Source organism: Crocodylus siamensis, chromosome 3 (genome assembly GCF_052110815.1).
Source record: "Crocodylus siamensis isolate JL-2025a chromosome 3, ASM5211081v1, whole genome shotgun sequence".
Lineage (NCBI taxonomy): Eukaryota > Metazoa > Chordata > Crocodylia > Crocodylidae > Crocodylus > Crocodylus siamensis.
Window position 1 is genome coordinate 222,437,483 of NC_143397.1, and position 12,221 is coordinate 222,449,703.

Sequence of the window (12,221 nt, forward strand, 5' to 3'; positions counted from 1 at the left end):
TATGCGTGGGGGCTCTTTTTGGCTGCATTCTGGACCTTTAGGGCGCTCTTGTTTCCTGCGCCAAGCCTCTCTCCACACCCAGGAGTACTAGAACCTGACTTTAAAATCGCATTTAAGAAAGCACGGCGAGGCTCACAGAAGCGGGGCCGCAGGAAGGCCTGGCTGTTACGATCCGTGGCGCCCGACCGGAGCACCTGGCCAGGCTGCTCGAAGCGGGCAGGGCGGGGCGGTCCCGTCACCCTCCGCACGCACGCGGCCGCGCGGGGACTGAGCAGACGCGGCGCTGGCTCCTCCCCGGCAGCGGCCGGAAGTTGTCGCGAGTCGTCATCCACCGTGGTCAGGACGGGGCAGGGGCCCGGCGCGGGCTGGGAAGCCGCCGAGGTAGGGCACGGGCTGTTTCCCCACCTTGGCGGCAGGCGCCTGCTGCGCTCTGGCCCTTCCGCGTCCCCGCTGCAGCGGCTGCGCCGCCCGAGGCCTCCAGCCTCCGCCTCCCCGTGCCGTGGGGCCAGCAGGGCAGGACTGGCTCGTCCCTGCCCCGCGCCGGCCGCGTGTTCAGATGCACCGCGGGGAGGGCCCAGGGCGGCTGGGGAAAGGGGCTTTTGAGCAGAATGTGACCAAAGGTTGGTCTTGGAGATGGCTCCTGCCCCCGGGCAGAGGAAGGTTGTCAGGCCGGGCTTTCGGGGAAGGGGGCCCTGTTGGCACCTGGTTTTCCTGTAACGTGCTAGGTTTTTTGGTCTATTGGCAGCCCTTTCCAGCTGCTCTGTACCTAGTGCTTAGCTGGGCTGCTCTTACTCCAGCTCTGTGTGTAACTAAATGTTCCCTGGGGGGAGGGTCAACCTTTTCGGCAGGCCTGCCATGCACCCTCCACAGGTTGCTACTTGGATCCCCCTCCTCTGCTGTGCTTTCTGTTCCTGCGCTATGCTTCCTTGTTTTGATGCCCTACTTCCTGCTTCCTTCCCTCTGCTCACTGCATGAGTTGCTGCTTTGCTTTCTGCTCCCTGTGCTATCTGCTGTGGCTGGCACACAGGGGCTGCCCATGCCATTTGTGGCACCTGTGCCATGGGTTGGCCACCCCTGTTTTAGAGAGTGGGGTTCCTGTGTTCACATATCTTCTGTATGCTAGGGGATCGCTGCCTGCATTCCCTCAGAGTACCGTGGTGTCAGAGTGGTAGACTGGGAACATGTGGATCCCCACACTGGTGATGATACATGATTGTATTGCGAGAAAAGCTTAAGTATAGCCATAGTTTAGATTGCAATGGCAAAACCTGGGCTACAATAATATTGCCAGTGGTTTGTGACCTGCTTGTTTGACCCAGGTATGTTATGTTTGCAGGTGTTTTGCTTTTTAGCAACATTTGTATAGGTGCATTGTGGAAAAGGAGAAGAGCTTTTGCCTTGTACTTCAGCAGGCAGTAAGCATCCAGAGGAGAGGTACGTAGAGCAGCGTTAACGCTGTGAGATGCATAAGGTTGTTCTTCTCTGTGATGGACAAAAACCCAACCAAACAGCAATTTAAGCCGGTTACAAGAAAATAGCTTCATGCTAGCCTGGATTTCATGCGGGATTGGAAAACTGGCAGCAAACCATGTTCTGGTTTCTAATTGGGTAGAAATAGTGATAGACACGTTTGGTTCCCATGATGCATGTGTGCATGACCTGAAATGTGGAGTAAGAAGGGTCTAGATTCCTTGTACAGAAAATAAGGTTATGCTGTCTGTTCTCTCTCCTTTTTTTTGACAAACCAAGTTTCTTACATTTGACTTTTTAGTGACAAAGGATGGATTCTCAAAAGGATGTTCAGCCACCAAAGCAGCAGCCAATGATTTATATCTGTGGAGGTAAGAGTGATGTTACTGACACAAATGTTTCAGTAGTATCTGATGCACATAAGAGAAGTCCGTTACTGGTTGCAAAAAGTTAAAATTCTCTGAATAGTTTGCCATTTACCAGGATCATTTTGGGAAGTGGTGGTGCATCCCCCAAAGGGAACATGCATTTCCCCAGTGGCAAACAGCAGTGGCAGGGGAACACCTGCATGTGTGGTGCATGTGGTGTCTGTGGCACTGCATATTGTACAGCTGCGCTTGTCTGGATGCATCTGTTTAGTTCTCTTGATGCAAGGCACAGGATTGCACGTTTTGGTCTTCTTGTAAAGTGTTTATAATAGTCTGTTTATAGGGAATAGGTGTTGGCATAAAAATGGCTTTATAAGGATTGCTTTAAGGCTAAAGATTAATTGAAGCCTTGAAGAAATATGTGTCCAAAAGAATAAAGTTAATTTCCAACAGATGAAAAAGATTAAAATAACTTATTATTAAATTATTATTATTAAATTTATTATTAAAAACTCTAATAGAAAGAAGAAATAATATCAAATGCAGCTATGGGAGGACTTTGTAACTGCAGGGAATAATAATAATAGCCACTTTTTGGGAAAGTTATAGCCAAGGGGCTATAACTATAACAATTGAGTTTAATTCCTGATGCTTATCTTTCTGAACGTATGTGAACATCACTTGTATTAAAAAAAAAATAAGTTCAACAATTTAACTTGCAGTTGATGAGGAAAGTGGTGGTTACCTGGTGAATGACATTTTATCTGTTAAAATACAAGCAGATTATTAACTGGACTCTGAGGCTGCTTGCAGACATTAAAGAAATACAAAAAAAATCTGTGTTTTACTTTAAACTCCTCATGTCCCCACACCATACTCGGTGCATGTCCAGAAGAGGTAATGCATTAGTTGGACCTAGCTCACCCAATGTCTTTATAGATTGGACACCTTAGTGGGGCTTTTTTGGTGCTTTTGTCTAATAGCTGATTGAATATTAGATAAAAATGCCAAAAGGACCTGATGAAGCAGCCAGTCTATATACACGCTGCAGAGCTGGGTCGAAGTAATGTGCTGCTACTTCTGCTAAAGTACATGCTTTGTTTTGTTTTTGTCTTGTTTTTAAAAACATCTGCAAGCAGCCTGAATGCCAAGTAAAATTATATAGATTGTGTCCGAGTATTGGAAAGGACCCCAGTCTTAATCCCCACCCCCTTGCTACCCCCTTCTTCCTCAGAAATTGCCAAGGAGTTCTGACAAAAAACATAATAGTATTATTTTAGGAAGTATTGGAATGAAACTATAATAGTTCTGATCTTTAAAAATGGTGATAACAGGATGATATACTATTGCATCTCTCAATTTTATGTGTAGTCCAGTCAAAATATTTAGACAGTGTTATTTTTTCACCCCACCTACAGGGGTGGGGCAGAGGCAGGAAGCAGAAGCTAGAAAAGGAATGGGAGACTGGAGATCCCACCCCAGCAGCAGCTGGAGTGTTGGGTTCTGGGGGAAGTGCCCAGGCTGGAGTCTGCAGGCAGCCAGGTGGGCCACTCTGGGTTAGGAAATGTGTTGACAGTGATTCACCCAGTATTTCATTTTTTTAAATTTAAAAATGACAGATTATGTGACCAGATTATGCAGGGAATAAGATTTTTCTCGAACTTCCTGTTTTTTGAAGTTTAAAGCATTTTTTGGTCTAGAAACCTACTTGTCTGCATGCTATAAACAAAAACTAAAAATGAGGTTACACTTCACTTTAATTAAATCTGTATTGATGGGTGGTTTTGGACCCCATTCTCAAATGGAATATGTTCTTGTAGGGAGAGTAAAATAAATGTTTCAAATCACTCTGGAGAATAAAGACCACCACAAGTAAAGATAAGTGGAAAATGGGTATCTCCATTACTGGAAAATGTGAAATGTTGATGAAGAGAAAACAATTTGGCTTCTTTCTAATGACTCAAAGTCTGTCTTATATTCCCTATGTCAGGGATGGGCAAAATACAGCCCACAGGCTTTGACCTGGGCCCTGGCCCCACACTATCACCACCCCGTGATAGTGGCCCCTGCCCACCTGTCCTGTTCCCGGATGCCGCTCCCTGCCTATGGCCCCATTCCGTCCACCCAGCTGGGTGCACCCTGATTGCAGGGCCCCGTCTGGCTGCTCCATCCGGCACCCCTGGCAGTGGGTGTGAGGTGGACAGGCCCCAGGCTGGCTTATATCAATTTTACACCCCTCACTCCCCTCTTTCGGGCTGCAACAGCTCACCCAAATTCCTAAAGTGGCCCTCCAGCCAAAATAATTACTCATCTCTGCCCTATGCGTATTTGCAATACCTGCCCAAATAATAATGGTCAAAATCAGTTAAAATACCTGTTTTACCTTACTGTTGTATGTCATTTCATTTAATCAGTTTGTTTTTATTTTTTTGTACCATTCTACCTGTTTAATGGTAAAAAACATGGTAAAACTGGTGGAATATATGTTTTTAGCAACACCCATAATTGTATATAACTTTTATTATATGATATAATAAAATGGACAATGAGATTATATATAGTTTCAGTAAAATCTGTATATAAATAAATGAAGAAAAATAACGGCTTTTCTGAGAGGATGATAGTTTTAGGAAATGCTATGTGGCCATTTAGCTTGCTTGTTATGAACAAGCAAAGATTGTTATGAGCTATGTTCAAATGCATTAACTTGCACATTGATTATAGATGTTGAATTAGGAGGTACATATACTTATTTTGAGGAATGTTTTCCTGGAATACTGTACATATTGTATGGGGCAAACAAAAGACAAATTTATTTTGTCTCTTAGAAGAATTGTTAAGCTAAGGAAAAGTAATGGATAGATAATATAAGTGCATTTGGAGAGAGGAACATACTCCATTAAAGTAGAATCTTTCTCCAAGTCAAAAGTTTAGAGTGAAAAATGATTCATATTGTCATGTGGGTGCTTTGACCAGTAGTATGTGGTACATATTTTTTTTTAAACTGCAGTATCTTAAAGCTACTCAGTTATTAACATAATCTGGGTAATTTAGTTTTGCATGGTTTTGAGATCTGTTATAGCTTTATTCTAGGTACTTTAGTTTGAATACTGATAGCTCTGAAATCAATAGAACAATAAATTACAACTTTATCAGTGAACTTAAAGTGTATATGCTGAAGAAAAATAAATTAAAAACTGAAATTGACATTTTGCTAGTTTACTAAAAGTGTTCTTTGCTTTGTCATATGCATGTTTTAAATTTTAGTATGCGTTTTTTTAAAAAAGAAATACAAATGCAAAATATTGCTTATAACTTGGGCCTAACAATATTGTCTCCCCACAGAATGTCACACAGAAAATGAAATAAAAGCAAGAGATCCTATCAGATGTCGAGAATGTGGATACAGAATAATGTACAAGAAAAGGACAAAAAGATGTATCCTTTTACAGTCCTCTTATCTTTGGGTGGGTAGAGAAAAGATAAAGGTTAGAATAAGAAATTGGGTTGATTTTTATGACTCTGTGCAGGGACAAAAAAAGCTTAAAAATGAAAAATGCGTATGAAGAACAACCTGTACATCTCTGCAACTTACAGTATTTTCACTGATAGTAGAATCATTCTGGATATGTCAATCACTTTTTGTTAATACAAACTACAGTAAACTGTGTCAGCTGTAATCATCTGTAACAGTAAAGACAGATACAAAGTACACTGGGTAATGAGATTGTATTTGTATCTTAAAACTTGGAACATGCATGGCAAACTATTGGGCTTATAACTAAAAATGAGTTTGGAATTGTGTTCTGTGCCACTCTTATGATCTGCTCTTTTTCAAGTTTTCTACTTTTTCTTTAACACTATTTTATAACAGTGGTGGTTTTTGATGCCCGATGATGTGAACCCAAGAGATAGCTGCTTTATCTTAATGCTGAATTATCTCTGATAACTTTTTGCTCTATAAGTGTGTGCAGCCACATGTACTCTTCCATCCTGTTACCTGCTGTTATAAGTTATTTGTTTGCAATAAAATTTTAACATCAGATATTCAGTCTAATGATTTCTATACATATAATGATTTTTATTCAGTAAGCAGGCTTCTAAAACTATTAGACAAGCTTTCAAATGCAAGACGTGCTTCTTCAGGTTCCCAAGGGTGGTGCTTGGTGCTGAGCTTTGAGATCTTCTGTTACCTGATAAACTCTGATCTGCTCTGGTGAGGACCCTGTGACAGGATAAGAGCTTCCAGTTTAGTGTAACTTTGTAGAAGTCCTTGGGGTTCAGTGGAGTTAAGTTAACTTGGCCTCACATCTCCAAGCTATCTGCCCCCCCCCTTCCCCCCCCCCAATCTCTTGAAACTCATAAAGGTAATATATCTTATCCAATGTACCAAATGCCTAGATGGAAAATATATAGGAGAGACAAAACAATAACTGTGCACCAGAATGAACGCATACTGGGAATCTATCGGAGAGGGGAATACCCAATTACCGGTGGGGGCACATTTCTTGCAAGAAAACCACTCTGTCTCTAATATCTCAGTTCTGATCCTCAAAGGAAATTTAAAAAAACACTTTCCAGAGACGAGCCTATGAACTCCACTTCATCAACCTCCTGGACACCAAAAATCGTGGACTAAATATAGACCTTGGATTTATGACACGACCTGCCCAGGTACTTCTCCACTATTCATCCCCCTTTCCCCCCCCCCCCCGGCCTATCTCTCGTCCATTGGTGCCTCACTCTGCATTTTCACTGACTACCTGTCTTGTATGCATACCAGCCCAGCCTCTGGCTGCTTTACTTTTCATTCCAACCAGGAAGAGCACACATCAACTGCTGAAACTTCCTTAGCCTGATGAAGGGTTTTTGAACCCAAAAGCTTGCTTAAATATTGTTCTCTATTTAGTTGGTCTAATAAAAGATATCAGATTCACCCAAAAAACCTTGTCTGCCAGTCCTTTGAGGTACTCATAAAGAGAAACTCATGAAGGCACCGGATTGCCATCCTTGATTTCCAAGGTACCGTTTAATGGATTAAGGCAAACATATGTAATGGTTAAATGCAGTCTGTTAACTACAGACATCATCACTATTGCTTGCTAGGTGTTACTGAGAGGGAAGGTGTAGCTGTAAGTGGTGTAGCCCTGATGGTCCAGCAATTGAGAGGCGAGGATCCCTTAGAGGGGATATCCATCTTTTATTGGACCAGCTGTATTTGGGATACAGTTAGGCAACGTTTCCAAAGCAAAACGTATTCTTCCTCAGCTCTCCGATGTAGGAAGGGGGGTGTAACTCAAAACGCTGAGTTTGAATGACTTGAAGTCCTTCACCGCTGTTTTTCAGTGATCAAACCCGCTATTTCTATTGCTCAGCATTGGGTGTCTGGGGGCGGGGAAGGGAGGGCACTTGTGGCTGCCTCCTAAGGGCTTTTGGTCGCTCGCTTTCTCTTCCTGCAGCCGAACAAAGCTCTATTTTAGGCGGAAACGGGATTGTCACCTCCTTCATCTACGCTCCGAAACGGGAGGAGAGGCTGGGTCTGGTTGCCAGTCTCCCACACACGGCGGTGCCCACTCCCTCAGGCCCCGCCCCGTCCAACGGTCTGGCCGAGACGCCCGTGCGCATGCGCGCTTCGCTGTGGGCGGGCCCGCGCGGAGACGGCGTTCAGGTTGTGGGACAGCGCAGAGCTCCGCGCAGGTGGGTCGGGTTGGGCACGGGGGCTTGACTCACCCGCCCCTGCTCCGGGTGCGTGTGGGGAGGTGTCCCCTGCATGGGGTGCTGTGGCTTGCGGGGCACGACTCTGTCCGTCCCGCGCCTCGGAGGGGGGTTTTCTCCGGGGCTCGCAGCGCCCCTCCCCGCGTCGGGGCGCTGAGTAAGGCACCATGGCAACCGTTGCTAGGGAAGGACGCGGCGGGGGGCGGGGCCGCTGTGCTGAGCGCTCCGCGCCCCCGCACAGGTGGATCCGGAGGGGAGCTTTGCCTGGTGTCTTTTGGGCATGAGGGGCCTTCCTCAGGGTTTGCAGCAGGAACTAGCTACCGCGTTTCTCAGAAATCTGTACTGCCGCCACGTTATCATGGAGGAAAAAGGGAGTGAAAAGCATCTCCTCTTGCCTCGCATCTGTCCCGAGAGGCTGTGGGTTGTGCCGCGGGAAATATTGGCCGCACTTTACATCAGCGCAGCTCTGAGAAACGTTCATGTAAAAAACAAAAAAAGAAAAAGGTTGATCCGCTAGGTAGGCAGGAGAGTCAGTGGTTTTTGTTTGAGTGCAGGGAACGGTTAGGGTAGAAATAGGAATCTTTGTTGGTGAGCCATCGGCTGTGCAGTGGTGTGTCACTGCTTAGCTGATCACACTCTGGGAATGTTTCTGGACATCTCTGGTAGCTGCACTCTGATGTGGGGCATATCTGTAAGTGGGGGAGGGGAAATCCCTGCTTGCAAACTTGCTCCTCCTGTTAGGCAGGAAAAAAGTCCTGCAGGGGATTTTCCTTGTGCACCTGCCAGCCTGGAGTTGGGGGAATTCTCCCACAGGGGATCCCCCTCCCCATTTGCAGCCCAGGCCCATGCTGTTCCTAGCAACAGCATGCAGTATGGTCTGCAACGGGAAGTGGGACCCCCATAGCTGACTCCCCACTTCCCTCTGCTTCAGGTGTACCAGGGGAAATCCCCTGTAAAGGGATTCTCTTGCCCTGCTGGGGGAGCTTTGTATGCAAGAAAGGAACCCCCACTTGCAAGACATGCTCCATGAAGCCCCGACTTTCCTAGTTTACCCAGACATGTCCGTGGAGGGACGCAGCTGGGTATGCAGGGAAAGTGAGGCAAACACTCTCAGGGCTTGAGGGGGGCAATTTGGTGTGAAAATTCCCAGGATGTGTAGGACTGGGCCCACCAAGCCTGAGGAACCCCTGCCCCAGGGAGACTGTTAGACTTCTACCATAAACAAACATGCAGGCAACAATAAAGTTTATTACTGCCCTTTTGTTCTGGACACAAATTTCAGCTTTTGTGGGACAACCAAAGATACAAGCATCTATTAACTTTCACTTTTTACCACCATAAAAAATTTTATGCCAGTGCAAAGGTTTCCATCCTTAGTGTGGTAATACTATTGGCAGTGTTAGGGTGATGTAACCATGATGTTCCAAGAATTATGTAAGAGGCAAAGATTTCTTTGAGTGGTATATTTTATTGGACAAACTGCATAGTTGGGATAGAGTTAGACAAGCTTTCAAATGCAAGAAGTTTGTCTTCAGGTCCCTGAAGGTGGTCCCCAGGGTGTGGAGCTCTGAGATCTATTATGGGATCAGTTTGGGTCAGCTCAGGTGGGAAGGAACCTGTGATGGGACAAGAGCATTCCACTCTGAAAACAAGTTTTATTAACCAGATATATACGCTAAACTAACTAACACAGGTTGTCTTGGTAAGTGCATATTAGTAACCCATTGAGCCGGTGGATCTGAGAGAGCCAGTTGCTAGGGGTCCTACAAGTCACCCTTTGGTATTGTCAGCTGGTATTGTCTCTCTTTGTTCTCAGTCTGTCTTGGGCAGATCAGGTGAGCTGGCAGATCTCATGCAGATTTCTTTTCTGAATGCTCTGCACCCTGTTGTTACCAGGCAGACTTCCCTAATTGCATGGGCAGTTTAGTTATATATGAGGCACGCTACTGGCTAGCAGCCTCTAATGGAAGCAACCAGTAGTCGGTGGTTCTCAACCTTTTTAGACTGTCATCCCTCAGTAGACTTCAGGCATTCCTCAGGAAATGCCAGCTCTTAATTTTCACTTTTTTTTTGACTACAGAAAAGTACAATACAACATTTTTTTTGTTGCAGAGAACTGAGAGAGACCACAACAGGTCAGAAAGAAATGTAGTGTTAAAAACAATTTGAACCCTGGTTGAGAATCACTGCAGTAAGCAAAAATCAATAACACTTTGCAGTTAACCCTCTTTTACCCTAGTCAGGTCTGCACTTCTCCACAGGTGAAAAATCTGCAAGATCAAATCTTAAATTTAACAAATTTGGCAATCCCATCTTTATGGCAATAGGATTGTTTGTATGAGAGAGGATTATGCAGGATTAAGGCAAGACCATTCTCTCAAAATATATTTAGTACCATTTTACACAACAGAATAATTAGGTTTATCTTTCAAAGTTTTAGTTATGAGTGACCAGCCAATGCCATCTATGTTGGACCAAGGATTAACAAAAACATACCAGATTCCTATTGGTCATCTGGACTACAAATTCATTGAGAAATGCACAGATGTGAAACACCTTGAAAAGATTCTGAAGATATTAAGGTAAACATTTGAAATTCTGTTTTTGTTACTTCATTATTGACAACACTGAAAATGTTAATCCACCAAATACATATAGCATAAGCAGAAGTAGTATCACCTGCTTCTCGCTGTCCCATCTTTATACTCTAGTTGTAGCATGGAGGTACCTCCCCCAAAAGAAGGTAGTGATTTCAGGCACCTTACCTGTTTAATCCTTGGAACATTTGTTGAGAGTGATACATGACTGTGTTTACACTAATTGCAATGATGTTTTTTTATAATATGGATGTATATCTGCTGGAAACTAGTCTCAAACTCATTTTAAGTTTGTTACCAGACTGCTGCTAGGTGGTAACAGCTCTCAGTTGCTTGGAGGGAAACTATCCTCCCTGGTTCCTATTGTGTGTTATACACAGAAGTATTTATATTTCTGGAGAACACAATCTTATTTGTTTCTTGTGCTTAACTTTTAAATTATGTAGATTTTCTGTTTCTGTAAGGTCTGGTGAGGAAGGGTATTACCCCGATCTCACATTATTTTGTGAAAAGCGCATTGAATGTTTAGCTCCTGGGAGCAGAGCCCTTCGAAAAGATAAACCTGCAGCCACTGCAGCTGACTTTACAACTGAAGAATGGGAAGAAATAAATGGTGAAATTAAGGTATAGTATAATTTCAGTCTCTAAGGTACAGTACTAGTACTGTAAACTTTATGTTAAAACCAATTACTTAGGTGGTGATTGAGCTAGTTTTAGGCCCAGTTTATAATTTGGTTAGGGTTCTTTGTTCTCATATTATATGTACAGATTATCAGTGGCCAGTAACTCTCTCACAACCTTTTGTATTAAAACCTGTATAACTGAGCGAGGAAATATTGGCCGGGGGTGTTGGTTGTAGACGTGTTGGTCCAAGGGTGTAGGCAGACAAGATTCTTTGGGTAAATCTGATATCTTTTATTAGACCCACTACAACAATTGGAAAAATTCTTTGCAAGCTTTTGAGTACAAACACCCTTCTTCAGGCAGAGGGAGCATCTGCAGTTGTGCTCTTCCTGGTTGAGATAAAAATCACAAAACAAAGCAACTGCAGATGCTCCCACTGCCTAAAGAAGTGTATTTCTACATGAAACCTTGCACAGAAGTGTTTTTTCCCCAACTATTTTATTTGGTCTAATAAAAGAGATCAGATTTTCCCAAAGAAATATTGCCCGAGCGCTTTGATTATCCTTTCTTTCATTTGAATAGTGCTACTAGTTCTTTAATTTCTAGCTGAATATAAAGAACCTTTAATTTAGAAGAACTGGAAGGTATTGACATATTATAGTTAGGAAATGCATTGCTCATCATTTAAATCTGACATCTAATTACACTGTGTTATAGCAATATTATACTATAGGATAGGAAATGAGGAATTCCTGAAAATGCAGGGGGAATTTAGCAAGGTAGACAAGCCTTAGGCTTTAATGTTTCTTTGGAAGACAGTATGTTTAATGGTTCTGTGCCTTAGCAGTAACAATTAGATACAAGTCCAAGTCTTAATGTGAAATAAACCTATGATTTTTCTAGCCCGGAGTAGACTGAGTAGTCTATTAAATCATACTGAGGTTGATCCTGACATGTATCAAGCATTAACAGTAATTTTGAAAAGATATTCCTTGCATTTATAATAGACATCTAAGTATTTGTTATTATTACAGTATTTTAAGACAAATTATGGGCAACTTTTATATTACAATTAGTGTAGTGTCCTAATAATATTCTGCTTTTTATGTTTTGAATTATTTCCACTTCTTGCAAGAAGATTCTCCAAACCCTTTTCAAAGACTCCTTGGCTCCTTTCCTATTGTATATTTTTCTTTATTATCTTTCCTCCCTCTGCTTTAAAAAGCCAATGTCTGTTATGATTGTTACATCAGCAGAGGAGGGTTGAAAAATGACTCCTACATAAGCCCATCAATTGCTCCTTGAGTTGACCACAGGGCTCGGTAGAAAGTAACCCTTTTGGCCCAAGGAAAAAAGACTAAATTTAGGTTTAAACTGCACAGGACTATGTTTTGTTCATAATAGATTATGTCTTTACTATTTTGAGGTATGGTGATATTATATGTTT

General features: G+C 43.2%; 2 protein-coding genes across 7 annotated transcripts in view; both read left to right on the forward strand.

The window, feature by feature from the left end:
• The first annotated feature begins 237 nt into the window (after window positions 1–237).
• Window positions 238–5,883, forward strand: POLR2K (RNA polymerase II, I and III subunit K). 3 transcript variants are annotated; one of them, XM_090040429.1, is made up of 5 exons: window positions 238–381; window positions 1,337–1,434; window positions 1,772–1,841; window positions 5,184–5,276; window positions 5,713–5,883. In XM_090040429.1, the coding sequence occupies exons 3-5, from the start codon at window positions 1,781–1,783 to the stop codon at window positions 5,733–5,735; spliced, it is 177 nt and encodes a 58-aa protein (XP_089896555.1). In that variant the 5' UTR covers window positions 238–381; window positions 1,337–1,434; window positions 1,772–1,780; the 3' UTR covers window positions 5,736–5,883. The 3 variants fall into 3 exon arrangements, with proteins under 3 accessions (XP_089896555.1, XP_089896557.1, XP_089896556.1); XM_090040430.1 differs by lacking the exon at window positions 238–381 and adding an exon at window positions 393–620; XM_090040431.1 differs by lacking the exon at window positions 1,337–1,434 and having other exon boundaries at window positions 243–381.
• A 1,543-nt stretch (window positions 5,884–7,426) lies between these two features.
• SPAG1 (sperm associated antigen 1) overlaps window positions 7,427–12,221 on the forward strand; it is a 68,094-nt gene continuing 63,299 nt past the window's right edge. For 2 of the 4 annotated variants that reach the window (XR_016441486.1, XM_090040425.1), the window contains exons 1-3: window positions 7,427–7,535; window positions 9,988–10,135; window positions 10,615–10,774. Coding sequence is in view for 2 of the 4 variants with exons in the window: in XM_090040425.1 (XP_089896551.1) it covers window positions 9,996–10,135; window positions 10,615–10,774 (300 nt within the window). In the remaining 2 variants the exon portion in view is untranslated. Of the gene's footprint in view, window positions 7,536–9,987; window positions 10,136–10,614; window positions 10,775–12,221 lie in introns of those variants that run through there. The other 2 variants (XM_090040426.1, XM_090040427.1) reach the window with 2 other exon arrangements.